The sequence below is a fragment of the Thamnophis sirtalis genome, unplaced genomic scaffold (genome assembly GCF_051295495.1).
Source record: "Thamnophis sirtalis isolate CommonGarterSnake01/CBP01778 unplaced genomic scaffold, rThaSir2_p1.2 scaffold_13, whole genome shotgun sequence".
NCBI classification, from domain to species: Eukaryota; Metazoa; Chordata; class Lepidosauria; order Squamata; family Natricidae; genus Thamnophis; species Thamnophis sirtalis.
Window position 1 is genome coordinate 17921637 of NW_028261393.1, and position 21559 is coordinate 17943195.

The window sequence follows — 21559 nt, forward strand, 5'->3', positions numbered from 1 at the left end:
CCACCTAATGAGAAGGGAGGACTCCCTGGAGAAGAGCCTAATGCTGGGAAAGACTGAGGGCAAAAGAAAAAAGGGACAACAGAGAATGAGGTGGCTGAATGGAGTCACTGAAGCAATCAGTGTGAGCTTAAATGGACTCCAGAAGATGGTAGAGGACAGGAAGGCTTGGAGGAATGTCTATGGGGTTGCGATGGGTCAGACATGACTTCGCAACTAACAACAACAACACTATTAAAAAATGAAATTGATGCCTTCATAGAATATTTATTGAACCATGTAAAAAAGAACAACCATTATTGTAAATATTCACATTTTTTTTTAATTTAATAAAAATAACTTGTTTTAAGAAATAAAAATAATAATTCAAATGTCTTCAATGTCTGGCAGATTATTTTGATTTTCTGGACCTCCTAAGGCCTTTGGAGATCCCCAGATATCCTTGTATTCAGAAATACTGAACTAAAGAAAGAAGTATTACAGTTGGTGGTTAGGAAGGGAGGAAGTCGGCAGTAGCAGCATACTACCAACGTTTTTGTGGCGGTGGGAGAAATCTCTTAAGTTGTATACAATACTTCCTGGGAAATTATTTCCCATTATCCATTTACAGTATTACAAAGTTTCAGACAGTGATTTTTTAATGGAATATTGCCATGAAGGGGGATAGAGGACATGCTTCAGAGAAGCAGTTGCTTTAGGACAAGGGTCAGCAACCCATGGCTCTGGAGCTGCATGTGCCTCTGCTGTGGCTCCCTGTCACCAGTTGGCTCCACAATTGATAGGGCTTTCAGTTAGGACAGGAAAAAGGATGCCGTGCTCAGAGAAGACTCTATGGTGAAGGAACTGGACTTCTGGTCAGCTCCAGAATTGAATTGGGGGGGGGCTTCCAGTTAGGACCTTTGGTGCTTTGAGTGTATAAGGTTGCCTACCTCTGCTTTAGAAGTATAGATAATTATACCCTTAGATATAGGAATCCTTGCCCACATGATCCAAGCAAATGCCAAGTTAAATATAGGAGACCTGTCTGGGTAAATATATATGGGATTTCTATCACACCATTCTCAGATTAAACCAGGCTTTTTTGGGAGGGGGGGTAATAACCCTGCAAAGGCTGGGTTGTTTCAACATAGTTCACTGGATCAGTTTTCTGAACAAATCCCAGTTCACACAATACACTAAGCCAGTGTTTCTGAACCTCAGCAACGTTAAGAACTGCAGTATGAATTTTGGGTGCAAATTCATACATGATGCAAAAGATATTGTAGGCTAATATTACGATGAAACCAGATTTGTTTTTTATTGGTTACTTAATGATGCTGAACTGTTGTGGCTCGGCAGGAGCCTTTGGAGCTGCTATCAGACTCCGACAGCGAGGGGTCATATGAGTCAGCCCTGGAGGATGCGGAGGAGCCTGGACAGGGTTCTGACTCCGAGCAGGGCACAGAGAGACTAATTGGTCCCCAGGCAATGACTGAGCCTTGGATCAGTGTGGAGGAGACAAGAGAGGCTGACACAGAAACCTCCTGTGAGTTGTTTTGGGATGCACGCAGGAGAAGGGCTGACCAACGTAAGGAACAATTGAGGACTTACAGGAGATGATAACGAGCAGCTGTTGCTCATTAGGATCTCCTCCTGCTGATAAAAGAGACTGATGGTGCCATGCTCTGGTTGCAGAAGTCAACGTTCCCTGTTCGCGTGTAAACATCAAGTAAAGCCAACTTGGATAAGTGACTTGATTTATATAATCCTGTTTTGTAGTAGTTTATAAGTTATAGGACTTTTGCCAGAGCAATTATCTGTTATTTATTTATTTTGGCTCGCAGCCAGCAAGAGCCGGGACTGAAAAAAAAAAAACATTCCTTTGAACGTTCTGTTTGGCTTTCGTTTCTGAACGGACAAGGTGGGGGTCAGAACACTGAACTAAAAAAGAAATATGGAGAGCTATTATTGTACAGTCTATGGCTGTGGTGGTGAACCTATGGCACTCGTGGCACAGGTGGCACACAGAGTCCTCTCTGCAGGCATGCCAGCCGTCACCCCAGCTCAGCTCCATTGTGCATGTGCGTGCGCATCCCAACAGCCAGCTGGTTTTTGAGTTTCTGCCGCACATGTGTGGCTCATACAGGCGATGCATGTCCATGCACAGAGGAGCATGCATATGGCAGGGGGGCAGTGTGTGGCTGATGCGTGCATGCGCAGGGAGGCGCGCATGCAAGGGAAATGCATTGGGGGCACATGGGGGTAGTGCACACATTGCATTATGGATGCATGTGTGCGCTTTCATCATGTGACTACAAAAAGTTTAGCCATGCAACAAAATTATGCAACAAAAATGAGTTCCAGTTCCAGCAACTTCCAAAGTTGCCCTTTGGGGAAATTGAATGTCTTTCTCCATTCGCAGGTAAAAGCATCTCAGACTGTAACCTGAATGCACCCTTTTTGAAGATAATCTTTTCTGTATACAGTAGTACATCTTACTTGGGAGATATTTATAGCTTTAGCATAGTGTTTCTCAACCTTGGTGACTTTAAGTCCTGTGAACTTCAACTCCCAGAATCCCCCAGCAAGCTGGCTGGGGGATTCTGGGAGTTGAAGTCCACAGGACTTAAAGTCACCAAGGTTGAGAAACACTGCTTTAGCAGCTCAGTTCCTCTGTTTAAAAAAATTATTTTCTCTCCACATGGAGGCAGCCTCGGCAGAATGTTCCTTACTAGTTCCACCCCTCTGCCGTTTTGCAAGCCGTCTGTTATCTTTACATCCCCGTGAAAAATGCAGTCGGGGGTCTGAGTTGCAGTGACGTGGCTGCTGCAGTGTATAATGTTGCAACGTCCATAGTTTTAGAGTTACTGCTGCTGTCCCCAATTCGGGTCTGAGCCTGATGCCGAAGCCAGTGATGGACGCCAGACACGAGGTGCAGGTTTTCTGATTGCTTTTTATTGGAGAACTCCAAGGAAAAGGGCCCCTGGTCAAAATGACAAGAACCCAGAGCAAAGGATTAAGAAAACTTCATAAGTTTTCACTAAAGGAGAAGGCAGGGCAAGTTGGGATAATAAGAAATATCATCTAATAAACATTTTAGTAATAATTCTACAATTTGTTCTCTTGGTCTCTAGCTGTCCCTATTCCTAAGCCTTGGCTAATGAATGCCCTAGGACAGTGTTTCTCAACCTTGGCTACTTGAAGATGTCTGGATTTCAACTCCCAGAATTCCCCAGCCAGCGAATGCTGGCTGGGGAATTCTGGGAGTTGAAGTCCGGACATCTTCAAGTGGCCAAGGTTGAGAAACACTGCCCTAGGAGTTATCTAATACACATTTCATTTGCTGCAGGCCTTCTCTATTCCTAACTTTTAGCCGAGGTCTGCAACTTGCCTAACTCTTGTTACTTTTTATCAGCTTTCCAACTACCCATAATTGCTACAAGCTTTACACCTGCATACTTCCTGTTGATAAGCATTCTTTGTTCTTGCCAGGCAGACCCCACAATTACAGTCTTCCTCATTTACTTTCAAGTGTGTGCCCTGACCTTGCTTTAGCAGCCAGCTCATCACTGCTAGCTGGTCTTTGTCGTGTGGCCAGCGAATATTGAATTTTTAAATTCACTTTCTCACTGGTCTGAAAGTTGAGAACTCTCTAGAGTTCAAGGGTGTATGTGCAAAAGTGCTCTTTAGATAGGAAACAAATGCCTAATTGCAACACATATTGGTCTCTTTCAAATTTAGTAATAGTATAGGTAAGTGGAGGCAATTATTGAAATTAGTGCCCATCCCTTTCCTAGAAAAATGAAATATTTTAGGAAATATTAAAAGGAGACAATATTCTCCCTAAAAGGGATGCAGAAACTCATCTCCACTCCCACCTCTGTCAATGGGCCATTAAGGCCTGAGTAAGTCTATTCTACATAACAAAGATCTACCTCCTTCAGGTAGAGCCATAATAGGAATCCCAAAGCCCTTTCATTACATCCTCACCCAGCAAGAGTCAACCAAGCTTGGGACTCAGGACAGCCTACAGAGTTGCCCCCGCATGGCCCCATGGGAGTCTGACAACCAATCAGAATACAAGCCCAAATTCAAAAGCCCAACAGAGGGTATAAAACTTGGACTCTCAGCATTTCTTCCCTTTTTTTCTTCACCAAACATCTTCAAGGCACGTGGTCCTGTCCACCATTAAAACCATCTTTCCAAACAGTCTCCATGTGTCCAGTGTCTTTTTCCCCACTTGGAACTGATCCCAGATGGACATTTCTTCCAACAGAAACTTGAAGAAAAAATGCAATTGCTACTATTTTCTTTTGTGGTTAATAAAAGCTAGCCCAACCAATCTTGGTGGCAACATTAGCCAACCTCAGCTGATTTTGATGGTACAATTTCTCATGAATACTTATCTGTATAACATTATTAATGCCTTGTTTTGCACAAGGAGAGGAAAAAATAGATAAGGTAGTGCCTTCCTGGGAGCTTACAAAGCACATCAGATTTTCAACAACTGATCATTCAGCTGACTGAGCTTGAAGAAGGACCTCATCTTGTTTTGTAACAATACTCTATAGCCTATCCTATGCTTCTAATTTATAATTATTTGAGCTAGATTTTTTAAAATTAAAAATGAGTCTTTTCTAATGCATTGCAAGTTGTTTTGAATTAGTTGAATTTTATTTATTTATAGATTTATTATTGTTACATATTTATTTATATCCCACCTTATTTTTACAAATAACTCAAAGCAATGAACTTACCTCCTATTTTCCCTATAACAGCTGTGTGTTGAGAGAGGGTGAGTGGCCCAAAGATACTGGGCTGGCTTTTGTGGTCAAGGTAGGACTTGAACTCATGGTCTCCCACTTTGTAGCCTGGTGCCTTAACCAGTAGACCAAGCTGGTTTTATGCCTGCTTTGGATATGTTTTCACCCAGGAAGATACATGAAAAAAAATCCACATTTGGAGAGCCACAGGTTGACTTACTGCACTAAAGTCTGCACAATTTACAGATAGTCTTGATTTACAACCATTTACAAATTGTGCTAACAAAAGTTACAACAATACTGAAAAATGTGGCTAATGATTAGTTCTCACACTTATGACCGTAGCAGCATCGCCATGGCCATGTAATCAAAATTCAGGCATTTGGCAACTGCCATGTATTTACAATAATGCCACAATAGTTGTAGTATCCTGGGATCATGTGATCGTTATTTGCAACCTTCCCAGCTAATTTCTTACAAGGAAAGTTGGGATACATACACACAAACACACCTGGATTTGCTTAATGATGTATGATTCACTTAACAACTGCAGGGATTTGCTTAATAACTGTGGCAAAAGACGGTCAGAAAATGGCTTACTTCCCAACTGTCTCATTTAGCAACAGAAATTATCAATTGTGGTCATAAATCAAGGACTATCTACAGTATACTATACAATTGAGCCCAAAATTTCTGTTGCTAAGCGAGACAGTTAAGTGTATTTTGCCCAATTTTATGACCTTTCTTGACACAGTTGTTAGATGAATTACTGCAGTTGTTAAGTTAGTCACATGGTTGTAAAAGTGAATCTGGCTTCCCCATTGACTTTGCTTGTCAAAGGGTCACAAAAGGTGATCACATGACCCCGGGACACTGTGACCGTCATAAATATGAATCAGTTCCAAGCATCCCAATTTTAATCCTATGACCGTGGGGATGCTGCAACAGTCACAAGAGTGAAAAGTGGTCATAAGTCACGTTTTTATTACTTTTGTAACTTCAAATAGTCACTAAAGGAATGGTTATGAGACTAGGACTACCTGTATATGACTTCTCCAATACCCCAGCCCAACTGCTCTTGTCTATATTAGGAAGATGCTGGAACGAGGCCGTCCTTCCCCTAGTGGTCCGGAGTGTGGAAATCAGCATTTCGGATTTGGTAGCTGAATTGCTGAGGGGTCCCAAAGGTGCTTTTTCAGGAGGCAACTGGACTTTCGTGTTGGAAGAAATGTCCTGGGTGTTGGTGGTGGTGGTGTTGGAAGAAATGTCCTGGGTTCAGTTCTAAGTGGGAAGAAAGACACCAGAAACATGATGGCTGTTTGGAAAGATGGTTTTAATGGTGGACAGGATCACGTGCCTTGAAGATGTTGGGTGAAGAAAAAAAAGGGAAGAGATACGGAGAGTCCCTGAGTTTTATACCCTCTCTGCACTTTAGAATTTGAGCTTGTATTCTGATTGGTTGTCAGACTCCCATGGGCCCATGCAGGAGCCACTCTGTAGGCTGTCCTGAGTCCCAAGCTTGGTTGACTCTTGCTGGGTAATAATGCAATGAAAATGCTTTTGGGTAGATCAAGGAGATAGATCTTTGTTATGTAGAATAGACTGGCTCAGGCCTTAATGGCTCATTGACAAAGGTTTGTGTGTGAGCTTCTGCCTCCCTTTTAGGGGAAATATTCTGTCCTTTTAATATTTCCTAAAATATTTTCCTAGGAGAGGGGGGTGGCTCAGTGGCTAAGACGCTGAGCTTGTTGATCGGGTCAGCAATTCAGTGGTTTGAATCCCTAGCACCGCGTAAGGGAGTGAGCTCCTGTGACTTGTCTCAGCTTCTGCCATCCTAGCAGTTTGAAAGCATGTAAAAAATGCAAGTAGAAAAATAGGAACCACCTTTGGTGGGAAGGTAATAAGTGTTCCGTGGGTCGAGTCATGCCAGCCACACGACTACGGAGACGTCTTTGGACAGCGCTCGCTCTTCGGCTTTGAAACGGAGTTGAGCACCGCCCCCTAGAGTCGGGAACGACTAGCGCATATCTGCGAGGGGAACCTTTACCTTTATAAATCTTCTTAACAAATCTATACATCCTTCCATTCCTCACCATCCAGTCAGAGCAGAAGAAGCTTCTTGGGTCAACCACGACCGGGATGCCTGAGAATCTCTACAGACAACGGCTGGGGTGATTTCTCTTCGCAGGGCGGGAGGCGTGACCCGGCGCCCGCCATCGCGGCTTGCTGCTCCCTACGCTTTCCAGTTGACGCCTCCCAGCTGCCCTTGAAAGCGGCTGGTTGAATACGGGCGGTCTAAAAAGCCTGGTCCGCCGAGACGAGGTCTCCAGGCCGGGCACGTGGCTCGAAGCGGCCCCTCTCCGTCCTCCTTCGATTTGCCCAGCGGCTTGGCTGGCGCCCAGCCCTTCTGCCCGGTTGCGACGCGGAGGCTCCCGTGTAGTGCTGCTTCCAGCCGGCGGAGGCTGCTGTGTGGCGGCGAGGGAAGGAGGCGCGGCGTCGGCGGCGCCCTCCTCTCCTCCTTCCCCTCCTCTCCCTCAGCTTTTCCCCGCGGCGTCCTTGTCTCAGGCTAAGGCAGCAAGGCGGGAGAGAGAGAGAGAGAGAGACAGCGTCCTCTCCGGCCGCGCGTTGGGAGCCCCGGGGGAGGAGCAGCCGAGCCGGGCGGAGCTGCCCCGCTGCGGCGCACGAGGATCCGGAACCAGCTCAGCTTCCTTCTTCCCAGCACTGGGGAGCCCAAGCCCGCCGTGCCTGCCGCTTCCCCCTCCTCCTCCTCCTGGCCTGCCGCTGCTCCGGGAGAACGAAGAAGCCACGCCACCCCCGGAGAGGCGCCTTCTCTTGCAGCCGTGGGAAGCGGCCTGACTGCGGTCGCCTGCTTGGCTTCTGCGCCGCTTCGGCTGCCCGATTGCTGGCTCGTCCGATTGCCCTTTCTGCCCCCTTCTCCTGCCCGGCTCTTCTCCTTCTCCTTCTGCTGCCGCTAAGGGGGTTCGCTCCTGCTCCCAGCCAGCCCCTCCGCAACCGCCTCTGCTCAGCTGTCCTTGGAGGCGAGGCGTGTGCGCGTCCCAAGTTCCAGACCGCTCGCCTGGAAGGCGGATTTGGGGCACCGGGTGGATGATCGGCTGCGGTTCGCCGGCTGAGCGGCAGCGCCCCCGAGTCTGAACGCTCGTCTCCCTCGCCCTGCAGAGACGCTCCCCAGGAAAGAGCGCCCCGTCCTAAGCTGGCCCTTGCCTATTATGAGCGCTTCCCCCCGTCGGGTGGATTTCTCCGGGCTCCGTTCCGCCGGTGGCCTCCGCTGATTCCGCAGCCCGTCCCCCAACCGCCTCCGATGAAACCTTGATACAACCAGGCAGGGTCGTCGGAATCCAACCACCCCTTAGGTCCGGCTTTTCCCGGGCACCAGAGGATCGCCATGCCGGCGGCGCGATGCCTGGAGAGGCCCCGCTGCTCCTTCCGCGCTTTGCCTTTCCTCTTTGGCGCGGCTGCCCTGCTGGGGCTGCTGCCGGTGCTTCAGAGCTCCGGCTCGGATGCTCCCATGGAGATCACGCGGCAGCCCAGCTTGGTGACCGAGGGCATCACCGCCTCTCCGCCGGTTCCCGCCGAGAGTGGCCCCGACGGCGGGCACACCAAGAACACCAGCAGGACTCGGAAACTTTTCCCCGTCCTGGCGCTTCACTACGAGCAGGTGCACCTGCCCTTTGAGATTACGCTCTGGATCCTGCTGGCCTGCTTGATGAAATTAGGTAGGTTGGTTCCAGGTGCCCACCGGCCTATCTGTGGGTTTGTGCTTTGTGTCTGTGTGTGTGTGAGAGAGAGAGGGAGAGACACAAAAGTTGTGGCGTGCAACAAAAGGACTTTGTTGGCACCGAGGTCTGTTTCCCAGGATTACCTTTCCTAAACTTCTTCCTTTCTTTAGAGCTAAACAGAAAAGCTACCCTCCTCAGGGAAAGGAAATTTATTTATTATGTATTTAATAATAAATAATTATTATTAAATTTACGGTGCCGCCTATTTGCCCATGGCGACTCGAGGTGTCTTACGGAATATAAAAACCACATCTAAAAACAGTAAAACTAATAACAAATCAAATAAATCAAAGTAATAAAATCACCCCCCACCTTTCGCCTTTGCGTCAGGAGATCACATGAGCCGTTTAATGGGCTCCATCCCGCTCTGGGTTCCCCAGGCCCGTTGGCAGAACCAGGTCTTTAGCGCCTTCCGGAAGAGTATTAGAGTGGGGGCCGTTCTAATCTCGGGGGGGATGACGTTCCAGACAGAGGGAGCCACCACGGAGAAGGCCCCACTTACGGGTCCCACCAGGTGTATCTCCCTCGGGGATGGAACCCACAGCATTCCCTGCCTCCCTGCTCTGATGGGTCGGGTAGATGCCACCGGCAAGAGGCAGTCCCTCAGGTAACCTGGTCCCAAGCCATGAAGGGCTTTAAAGGTGACAACCAGCACCTTGAATTTCACCCAGAAGCAAATCGGCAACCAATGCAGCTCCCGCAGGAGACGTCATACATGGCCACACCGGTGTCTGCAGAAAACCATGCGGGCTGCTAGCTTTTGCACCAACTGGAGCTTCTGGATGCTCTTCAAGGACAGAGCCTCCTGTAAAGTGTGTTGTCCTCAATTTACAGATAGTCCTCAATTTGCACGCATTCATTTAGTGACCATTAGAACTTACAATGGCAATGACAAAAGTGATTTATGACTGGGCCTCGCACTTTGCAACCATTCTAGCATTCCCAATTTTGGTCGTGGGATCAAAATTCAGGGGTTTGGCATCTGACATGGTTGCAGTGTCCCCAGGGTCATGAGATTGCCATTTGTGACCTTCCTGGCAGGTTTCAGACAAGCAAAAAGTCAAAAGCTGGATTTGCTTAATGACTGCACGATTCACTTAACAATTGCAGTATTTGCTTAATAAACCTGGTAAAAAAAAAGGTTGTAAAATTAGGAGCAACTAACAACTGCCTTGCTTAACAACACAAATTCTGGCTCCAATCATGGTTGTAGGTTGAGGACTACCTGTATGCCATATGATGTATATGAGCAACGAAGAAATTACGGAAAGTAGCTTCCAACAATTTATGAGCCTTGGTGGCTCAGTGGTTAGAATGCACCATTGCAAGCTATCTCTACCCCCAGCCTGGAGTTCGATCCTGGCCAACTCAAGGTTGACTCGGCCGTCTATCCTTCTGAGGTTGGTAAAATGAGGACCCAGATTGTTGGGGGCAATATGCTGACTCTTTAAACTGCTTAGAGAGGGCAGTAAAAAGTCTATGAAGTGGTACATAGTGTTATTGCTAGAGAAGAGGTGCAAGGATGAACATAAAGGCAAGGCCATGTGCCTTTGATGCTCTTGTCTCTTTTGGCATCTGCTCTGTATTACCTGACTCACAGCATTCCTGAGGGTCAGAAGCCCTCCCTGGAAATGGCCAGATAAATCATGGTGCAATTATGATGCCTTCTGATGCACCTGAAGGACAGGTGGAGCATTGACTGCGTCACCAATCATGACCCCCCTGCCTGTGCAAAAAGTGTATTTCTGGAAAGATACCTCATTCTTTCAGGTTAATCTTATAACTAAGTGTATTGTGTGCTAGGCAGCATAGAGGTTATTCTGGTTTATTTTTGGAAATTTAAGTGGATCAGGAAGGAGACTGGTGAGCATGGGCTAAATTGTGTGTGATCTTCACTGGGACACAACTGAGACTGCAGAAGAAAAGTGTATGTGTGTGTGCTTTTCCCTGGCAGTCAAGGTACATATTTAAAATAGGTGCTCCTCCCTATAGTTAGGATCTCTTTCTCCAAGCAGACATCCTGCTGGCTTCTTGGCTTTGTCCATGCTGAGAGGATAGTATTGGGGTGAGAATGCAACACGCTTGAAAGACACCTGGAAGAAAGGCTGGCCTATTTAGAATACCTGGGCTGCCTTTTGTTGAGTACCCTCTAATACAGTGATGGCTAACCTTTTTGTCCTTGTGTGCCAAAAGCCCATGGCCACACCCATAATGCAATGTGTCCCGCCCCCTGTGCATACATGTGCAACCCCCCATGCTCCCCCTGCCCCCCGCATATGCACGTGACCCCCATGGCCTGTTTTGGGCCTAGCAGGCCTCCCTGAAGCCTCATGGGACCAAAAATGGGCTCCAGGGGGTGCATTGCACCCCCATGACCCCCCTGAACATGTGCACATGTCTCCCGCATGCACCCTCTGCACAGCAGAGACCTGAAAATCAGCTGGCCGGCAGGTGGTGTGCGTGCATGCGCAGTGGAGGTGAACTGGGTCGACGTCTTGTGTGCTGGCAGACAGGGCTTCGCGTGTCACCTGTGGCTCGCCTGCCATAGGTTCGTCATCACGGCATCTAATATGAAGAACCAAGAATGTGAATTCTAGATTTGCTTTCTTGTCCACCTTAGATCTTCATTTGACACCTTGGTTGACTAGGCTTTTTTCATTGGCGATTTCTAGTGCAGGCAGTACTTCTGAAAAAGGCAGCTCTATAGCAGTTCCTTTGCCTGCAGGAGGTCCCATGTTTAATATCTGACATGACTAGCAGAGTCTGGGCCCCAAAATTCTGAAGTTGCTCTGCTGATTCTGACTTGCTGGGCCATTGAGCTAATGTAATACGAAAACTTTCCTGTGTTCCCGAGGAATACGTCAGGAATATTTTTGACCAGGTTTCTTTTAGGCAAGTAATATCCTGAACTTAGGCAAGCAAGGACACTGATGAGATTTAGGAAAAAAATATTGTCCCATTGTCACACTTCTCTTTATTTAAGCTTGGATTTTATATTTGGCTTCTGAAGCATCGGTGAAATAGCTTTACTGGATGTTCTTTTTAGAGCAATAATATTTATGCACCGTCACAGAAAGTCTCATAGATTTGGGAAAGAACAGTACAGTTGATATGGAGAAATGCCCTTTTTTTTAAAACTCCATCAAAATTTGCCTTATAAATGGAAAACTTATGCCACTATGAGTAGGCTGCAAGCTGATCTTTGAACATGTTGCTTATTGCTTTTACGGGTGCCTGTTTTATATATCCTGGAATCTCATACATTCTTTTTCTGTTTTAGACTGGACAGTGACAGTAATTAATTAGAAGGCATACCTGCTAAAACAGAGTCTGGTATTTAAGACTGGGGAGATTAACTCTTGCGTGCAATATTTTCATCTAATAAGGAAGAAGGGAAGGTTCTTTCTCCTGGATGTGAACACTGCACATTTCTTCTGCTGTATCATTCTTGCACATTGTTGTGCACTGACCCATCTGAAATAAAATTAAGGAACTGGACTGTTACGGGGAAATACTGTTGTGCAAACTTTTAGGCAAGAAGAAATATTGTAGAAGAGGACAAATGGCTTGTAACAAACTATCTATTCCTAAATGGAGCCTAGCAGGAGGAGATCTCCTCTGTGGATTTATGGCTAGTTTGTAAAGGGCCTCCTTCAAATATTTACAATTTCTAAGGGGAAGTTTAATGTGGGAGGAAGGGAACCAGGAAACAAAATTGTGCTTGGCCTGGTCAGGTTTTAAAGACAAAGTTGAAATCTCTGCAGCTAAACTCTGCAAAATCTGAAATGAGCCTTCCACTTGTAAATAAGTTGTGGTGTTAGGGAATCTGGCAATGCAGTAATTGCTTTACAGGCAAACAGATGGTTAATCCACAGCATTTCTGGATAAAAGGTAAAGGTTCCCCTCGCACATATGGTCTAGTTGTTCCTGACTCTACGGAGCTGTGCTTATCTCTGTTTCAAAGCCGAAGAGCCAGCGTCGTCCGAAGATGTCTCTGTGGTCATGTAGCCGGCATGACTTAACACCAAAGATGCAGGGAATGCTGTTTTTCTATTTGCATTTTTACATGCTTTCAAACTGCTAGGTTGGCAGAAGTTGGGACAAGTAATGGGAGCTCACTCCGTTATGCGGTGCTAGGGATTTGAACCGCTGAACTGCTGACTTTTCTGATTGACAAGCTCAGCATCTTAGCCACTGAGCCACTGCATCCCTTGAGGGTTAGTTAGTTAGTTAGTTAGTTAGTTAGTTAGTTAGTTAGTTAGTTAGTTCGTTCGTTCGTTCGTTCGTTCGTTCGTTCGTTCGTTAGTTCGTTCGTTCATTCTGGATAGGATTGGGGGGAAAAAACCCCTCTTTATGAAACATCAGAATGCTGCTACTATCTATCCACTGTGGGAAATTCCTTTTTATTTCAAATTGGGGATCTTTCCATTCTTTGGAAATTCATACCATCTTCTTGTAATAGCCCTTTAAATCCCAATAACTAGGTTTGCCTAATGTTCTAAGCCAGTGTTTCTCAATATCAGCCACTTTAAAATGTGTGGATTTCAACTCCCAGAATAGTAAGGGAATTCTGAAAGTTGAAGTACATCCATCTTAAAGCTTGAAGAATAAAATCTTAAAAGTCTACATTGACATGCTTGGGTCAGAAAAACTACTGCTAAATGTATAATGCAGTTTATTCTCTGACCAGATTGAGCAGGCAGGAAGAGACCAAGGAAAGATATTTCGTGGGAATGGAATTCTGATATAATAATCACATCATTTGCACAAGAGGCACCTGTTGACATCATAGTTTGTTACAGACATTGTTGGTGGGGGACACTCAGATTTCTAATATGCTAACTATGGTTTGTTGACCAAGCTAATTGGTGAGAAAATCCACTATGATCTATGAAGTCAACTACAATACAAATTAGTGAATGTGAACACAATATTCAGTTGGTTTGTGTTTGCTGAGGAATTTGGAGGTTGAAGTCCACACATCTTAAAAGTGGCTAAGATTAAGAAATACTGCTCTAAGCTGAAGCCTAAGAAGTCACTTCAATGCATATACATAGAAGGCTATATGGAGTTGGTAGGCACCTTGATAGTTTGGTCCAATGTGGTACATTGAGATAAAACGTCTTCCTGTGTTTCTGAGCAACAGACCTCTGATGACAAAACATTTCTGTTGTAACTTGGAAACACCAAGGAATAATGCTGACATCTAGCACTTGAGAGCTCCCTCAAGAAAAATAAGCTAAAAGAGGAGTAATAAAATCAGAAGGAGACGATCCTAATTTTGACTATTGTGGTCCTTGGGGTCTATGCCAAACAAGCTGAAGCATCTATTTCTCTGCTCTTCGGGAAGGCTGCAGTTCAGTTGCAACCAAAGGATGGGCCCCAACAGGATTTATTGATAGGACTTATACAGTTTATTGATCTACTCAGTCCTGAAGGACTCTAGTGAGTGCACGAAAACATAATAACCACAATAGCAGTGTATTGTAGTTCAAAGCAGTCATGTTTACTCATGATTAAATAATTATTTTGTAATAGCTTCTTGTTGGTCTTTTGACTAAGGTCAAGTGTAGCATGATTCATCAACTGAATAGAGTTAAGTTCCTACAACATACTAAGTCAAGAAAATGTTAAAAGGACACCAGGATTAACATTCACCAGGCTGTGCTGTTACTGGTTAGGGAACTGATTTGATCAGATCGTTGTCTGAATACAGTCCCTGGGTAAACGAGAAGAGAACTGCAGGGTTTTTCTGCTGCTGAGCCAAAGAATATTTTCCCCTGCAATATTTCAGTGCTGTTTACTGATGGTCAACCTTGGACTTAGAAGGCGATGGATGTGAAAATGGAAAATCATCTCTGCAGAAGTTGGTGGAAGTCAGGAGGAGGAGGAGGCTGTTAGGGTGCTGAGCTGCAGGTAAACAAATGCCCACTTCCAAGCATCTCTTTGACTCCTGCTACGGTTTGTGGTTGGCTTCCTGCCCGGCATTTTGGTAGACTGGCGAAATACGGTCTTTCATGCTATCTGGTGGAGGGCAGAAGGGAGAAAAGCATGGGGAAAAATCAAGGAAGGAAATCTAACTATGCTTGAATGGAGGGGTATTCAGTTAAGGTAAAGGTTGCCCTCACACCTATGTGCTAGTCGTTCCCAATTCTAGGGGGCAGTGCTCATCTCTGTTTCAAAGCTGAAGAGCCTACGCTGTCCGAAGACATCTCCATTGTCATGTGGCTGGTATGACTAAATACTGAAGGCACACAAAACACTTGTTACCTTCCCATCAAAGGTGGTCCCTATTTTTCTACTTGCCTTTTTACATGCTTTCGAACTGCTAGGTTGGGAGAAGGTGGGACAAGTAATGGAAGCTCACTTACACGGTACTAGGGATTCAAACCACCAAACTGACGACCTTTCTGATCAACAAGCTCAGCATCTTAGCCATTGAGCCACTTTTTAGTATTCACTTACCTAACATTTAATTCCAGGTATATGTACCATGGCTGCACTGTACAGACATAAAATGGTTTCTGCAGAGAAGGTTGGTTGTTAAATTAAGTCTGTATTGAGTCAAGCTTGACTCCTAGTTACTTCAGGACATGTCTTTGCAGCTCTCTTGGAAATACTAGGAAAATGGTTCATTTTTGCCTTATTTGGGGATGGTTTTTTTCAAGTTCCCTGGCCAGCCTCCTATCCAAATGTTCACCAGCTCTAATTCGATTTACCTTTTGGAGGAGATCAGTCAGAGTTGTCTGATGCTGCAGCTGCTGGTGGTTGATGAACTGACACTTGTAAATGATGATGCTAGTTTTATTCTTAACTTACTGCACTTGTAAACTTCAAAGCAGATGGGAGGATTTCAGTGAAAACGTAGGCAAGACTACTGTTGACATATCGAGCTAGTGAGATGGGCAGCATATACATTTTATAAATAAGGTACCTAATTTTAGGATAATGAAGTCTATTTTTAGTTAATTAGACTTCAAAGTTGTTTTCAACTGTCAAAGGCCATTTCAAAGGGGGTGGAATATTGAGATCCAATTGGGGTTAACTGTAGGAGTGATGACTTACTATGAATGTCTCTTTGTTTTCTTGTATTTTTGTGTTTGTGTTGTATATTTGATATGGTCAAATGACTAAATCAATAAAGTTTTTAAAAATTATTATTAATTAAACTGAATATGCTTTCTTAGTTGTGATTCCGGCCCAATCTCTGCATACATACGCTGGCCTAAGTCACATTTTAGTTTAACCATTATCATTGGTAAGGCACTTTTGATAGAATAGAATGGAATGGAATGGAATGGAGTGGAGTGGAGTGGAGTGGAGTGGAGTGGAGTGGAGTGGAGCGGAGTGGAATGGAATAGATGAGAATAGATGAGAATAGAGTAGAGTGGAGTGGAGTGGAATGGAATGGAATAGATGAGAATAGAGTAGAGTGGAGTGGAGTGGAATGGAATGGAATAGATGAGAATAGAATAGAGTAGAGTAGAATGGAATAGAATAGAATAGAATAGAATAGAATGGAGTGGAGTGGAGTGGAATGGAATAGATGAGAATAGAATAGAGTAGAGTAGAGTGGAGTGGAGTGAAGTGGAGTGGAGTGGAATGGAACAGCACAGCACAGCACAGCACAGCACAGCACAACATAGCACAGCACAGCGTAGATTAGCATAGCATAGTATAGCATATATTAAAATAGCATAACATAGCATAGCAGATTAGAGCAGAGCAGAGCTATAGAGTTCTGTGTATAAAATCTGCATGCAGAAGTCCTGGCATATTTTTTCATGCTATCTAAGATAGTATGATGAAGGGGCTTTTTCCCCCTCCCAGGAAAACTTTAAATGGATAGAATAAAGTTGCTGTTGTTTTTTAATCCCATGCCACAATAAAATGTTCCTTCTCAACTGCTCCTGGCATAATGTGAAGTTCTAAAGTAGACCTCTCCTTCTCCCCCTCCCCCATCTCTATCTTTCTTGTGAGGATAAATACATTTATTTCCAATTCATATTAGTTTTGTTCCCATTTTGTTCAGCTACAAATGTTCTATCTATCTATCTATCTATCTATCTATCTATCTATCTATCTATCTATCTATCTATCTATCTATCTATCTATCTATCTATCTATCTATCTATAGATTTTACAACCCCCGGTATGCCCAAATATGGGAGGAAGATCACTACTTCCATTCTCTGTCCTTCGGCTCGTCACAAGAGACCATCCAGACAGAACCCAATATTTTTTTACTGTTGCCTTTTTGTTACATTTGTTATATTTGTGCTGATAAATAAATAAAGGGAGACTAGTATAGATCTATTTCAAGCTATTTAGCTCTCATCAGCTAGCCATACCCTTACTGGGAATCGAGCCTGTGCTGTATTGCCTCTAAGGCAGATGTGTTAACCATTGAGCCACAGAGCTCGACTCCTTATCAGCCAGCCAGGGTGAAAGGTATCTATTTAGATTTTACAACCCCCAGTATGCCCAAATATGGGACGAGCCGAAGGACAGAGAATGGAAGTAATGATCTTCCTCCCATAGGGCTGGCTGATAAGGAGTCGAGCTATATGTATATATCTTTGTACAGGAGTTACTTTTTTGTCTCACAATGCAAATTTAGGCCATACAGTATTTACTGCAGAACACCCTTTTCTGTGCATCTTGGCATGTTTTTAAAGTTTATCATGCAGGATTTGGAAATGTGTGTTTTAATCTGCTCATTGACTTTAGTGGTGCAAATTAAATGGTCTTACTCCAAATTGCAGCACTCAAGGTGACATTCTCAAACATCTGTGGCAGCTGGTAGAGAAAAGCCTTGATAATACTGTATATAATAAAGGTGTAGAGAACACAACTGTGATTCCAGGTGGTGGAAATGCCCCTGCATTATTCTGTACAATATTGGTGGGTGAGCAGACACCAATAGCCGGCAGTTTCAATTTTAGGTCAGACCAAAATGGATAATTATTTAGGAGTCATTTTCAGCCTTAGCTCAGTGATCTCAATTGCAGCCTGCAGACTAACAATTTAGTTCTGCTATATTCCAGTTGTCTCCCAAATAAATACATGGGTTGCTAAAATTGATTATTGGATGCATGCACACTGCTTCATCTTATTAACCATGAGGTAAGCTCAGAAATGAAGATTTGATCCACATTTCCAATTCACTGCCTGCACTTCTGTGTCTGGTTGTTTAACTAGCACTGTATCTAAAACTACAGTAATTGACGGGCAGTTCCAGACCAGTTCAAAATAACAGGGCACTCTTGAGCTGCTTACAGCATATTTTTTTTCTGACTCCTGCTCCTCATTCACAAATGAGCTGTTGTGTGTCTCCCAAACACCTTATATTTTTACATTTGCTTATTTCCACAAAACTGAAGGAAGGGATGAGGCATCATTATTTGAATGAACCTGTGTTTGAATCAGCACTTCTTTTTTAACAACATGCGTTCCTCCAATACGGCAGTCTATGGTTAGGAATGTTTAAGTCAAACTGATTTTGTGTGTGTGTGTGTGTGTGTGTGTGTGTGTGTGTGATGTCAAAGCAAATAATGTGCCCAAAAGTGTGTCCAAATAATTCAGCTCCTTCCATATTTGCGCATACCGGGTGCTTTGACATAACACTTAATTATTTCCTTGGCTCAGCTGATAAGGGAGGAGAGCTTGTGGCTTAGAGGCTAATGCAATTGCCTTACATGTTAAAACAGCCCAGGTTCAAATCCCAGTAAGAGTATGGCTAGCTGATGAGAGCTAAATAGCTTGAAATAGATCTATATTAGTTTTGTTTGTGTGTGTTTGTGTGTGTGTGTGTGTGTGTGTGTGTTTGTTTGTTTGTTCCTAGGGTGGAGCTGAAAGGCTGTAGTTCAAAATATTTACGGAACACCAGACTGAAACCAGCTGTTTCAGAAATTATGGGACACATTCAATTAATCCAATTAAAATGCTATTCTTTTCTAAAACTTCTTTATTAGGCGAATTGGTTTACTAAGCTGACACCTTTTGGGGTAAGCTGGTGCCAAAAAGCAGTTAAGAAGGGATACATCCTGTCCCCTCATCTGAAGGGATGTATATATCTGGTTCCTGTTTTGCATTTTAAAATTCCTTTTTTGTTAATTTTACTTTTGACCTCAGATGAAAAATTGTTCTGCTAAAGAAGCATAAAAGTTTCTATGGTTAATTTAGGGAAAAAAGAAAGTTATGTCCTTATTCCTAGGATTCTATAGCCTCCTTTTTAATGTAAGCTACATGATTATTTTTAAATTCTATCTTCATTAATGTAGGTAATCTCTATATAAATAAAAGTGAAATGCCATTTACGCATCATCATGAAATCTCCAGAACCTACACGTAAAGCCTACAAACTTGAAATTTGCCATGTATATTCCTCTTAGCTTCTAGGTGCTTGCTAACAAAGGATGTTTTGAAATGACCATCAGATCATTAGTATTTTTTATATTATTATTAACATGCTCCAATGCTAAGGAGTTAGATGTTCTACTCTACTCCTCCTCCCAACCTGAAAAGAACTCTGTTCCAACTGCCACTTGGGCATGGGCGTGGCCAGCAGGTGACTCATCCCGCCTGTAGGCTGGGAGTTTAGACATTCTACTCCCCCTCCCCTCCTGAAAAAACTCTCTGATGTTAAAGAGTTAGACTGAGGGAGAGAAGGGGATGAGATAGGAGAGGCCTTTGTGGGGCAAGCCTGAGGGAGAGAAGGGGATTGGAGAGGAGAGGTTTCTGTGGGGGCAAACCTGAGGGAGAGAAGCTGTGTCAATTTATCAAGCCCGATCATATAATTTCATAGTGGAGCACAGGTGTCCAACTAGTTACTATATATATGGTCCAAGTTAATTAGAGATTAATCAGGTTGCAAGCTACAACAGGTTACAAATGCCTTTTTTCTAGCTCTTCTACTAACATATTTTGTACATTTAGCTTTATTTTCAGGAACATTTTATTTCCAGATTAAGTATGAAAAATAATAAGGAAAAGCTCTCCTGCTGACTCCAATTGGATACAGAAATCAGAGTAAAAGCTCAAGAATACTCAGTATAAAGTATTTTAAGAAAAGGAAAGGACATTCATTATGTTGCTTTGGATGGGAAGCAAAATATAATCATTTCCAAGCAGAGACTAAGGAAATTGCCTGTCCCTTGAAACCCAGATTGACTTAAGGAAACTTGACCTATGCAAATTGCTTAATATTTGAACAGAAATATAAGTGTTTTAAAAAGAAATCCTTACCACAATCTTGATTGACCATAGCAAAGTCGGGCCTGGGTCAGTGGTGGGATTCAAATAATTTAACAACCGGTTCTCTGTTCTAATGATTTCTTCCAACAACCAGTTCACCAAACTGCTCAGAAAGTTAACAACCGGTTCTCCCGAAGTGGTGTGAACTGGCTGAATCCCACCATTGGCCTGGATGTTGTATAACCAAAATAGTTCCTGTCAAGTTACCTACAGGTGATGTTCAGCTTATATAACAATGTTGTACCCACCATTAGAAGTTACAACTGTGCTTTAAAAAATGAGTTATGATCATAGCAGCACACCCCCCCCCCCCCGTGATGTGGTCAGATCCGGCCTACAGGGCTGTCTTGGTCCACCCAGTGTGAAGAAGAAAGATCAGGCCAGTGTAACTTCAGCCTGGTCTACCCAGTGCAAAGAGGAAACATGCTAGCAGTTTGGGAAGTGGCATCAAGCTGGCCATGCCCATCAAGTCAGACACACATGCCTTGCCCCCCAGGGGTCAACTATAGTCCTGATGCAGCCCTCAATGAAATTGAGTTTGACACCCCTGCCATAGTCTTTACAACATCAAGAACACAATACACTGTTGTTGTGGCCGGCCAGCGACTAGTGGAGCTGGCAGCAGATTCGGACAGTGAGGAGGTTGGGGAGGCACATGGGCCAGTCCTGGAGTCTGGGGAAGGCTCTGATCTGGGCTCTGTGTCAGAGGCAGAGAGGGGGCCAGAGCTGTATGTCAGTTATCAGCTGCCTTCAGAGTCAGACATCAGTGAGGCAGACGAGCAGCTGGAGCCTGTTCCCAGTGTGTGCATGTGCAGAGTTGCCAGACAAAGGGAACCGCTAAAGAACAGGGATCGACTTGGGAGTAAGACCACAGGTGGATGATGAATGGCCCCTCCCAGAGGAAATAAAAGAGGAGCGAAAGGGGAGTGGAGTTTGCAGGAGATAATTAGTTTGCTTAATTGGTTCATGACTCTCTGAGACTCCTTGCCACGTTTTGCAGATACTGGCCTGGCAGCTCTCCAAGCCAGATAAGGTCTGTGACTTTAAATCCTCCCTTGAAAGACTTTGTTGAACGTGAATGAGCAGAATTCACAATAAATTAATAAAAGTTTTCTTTTGTCAGGATAAAGAGTTTGCTTCATGCTCTTGGGAAGCCTCGGTCAGAACAACTGTCTGGCAAAAGAGTGGCAAGGGAAGACCCCTGGCCCCCTGATTCCTCTTCAAGAGTCTAAAAGAAACTTTCCCCGGTTTGGTTGGCATGCAGATGGAAGATACTTGGGTTTTTGATTAGACTGGCTAATTGGAAGAATATCTCAAGCCAAAGCCGTGGCAAGCGTCTTCTGCAAAACTGCATGAAACTTGACTCCAAGGGCCTCAGTATCTTTTTAGTAACCACTCAGAAGGACTTTTTCCTCTTCCTCTTCCTGCACTTCTGCTTTTGGGGCCCTTTTTAGCTTTGCCTTGTTTCTCTGCTAAATTTCATATGATGAAGAACATCAGCTGAGATGCGTTTTTGGCTTAGATGTGACTGTAGTTCAGTAACGAGTAATGAGTTTTTCTCCACTTTTTTTGGTTTTGCATCTCTTTTTCTTTATGATATCTTTTATTAAAGTTTAGCATCAAATATTGAAATACAAGCTAACATTAATGGAAAGGAGAAGAAATAAAAATAAATAAATTAAAAGTGAGAAAAAGTATATAACAGGAAAGGTCTCCAACTTCCTTTTAGAACCGAGATAAAACAGTACAAGCGCCTCTCTCTCTAAA

The 21559-nt window shown here is 44.1% G+C and overlaps 1 protein-coding gene across 1 annotated transcript in view; it reads left to right on the forward strand.

The window, feature by feature from the left end:
- The first annotated feature begins 7294 nt into the window (after nt 1-7294).
- SLC9A1 (solute carrier family 9 member A1) overlaps nt 7295-21559 on the forward strand; it is an 88693-nt gene continuing 74428 nt past the window's right edge. The window contains exon 1 of the mRNA XM_087728111.1: nt 7295-8473. Within this exon, the coding sequence (XP_087584237.1) occupies nt 8143-8473 (331 nt within the window). The 5' untranslated portion in view covers nt 7295-8142. The remainder of the gene's footprint in view (nt 8474-21559) is intronic.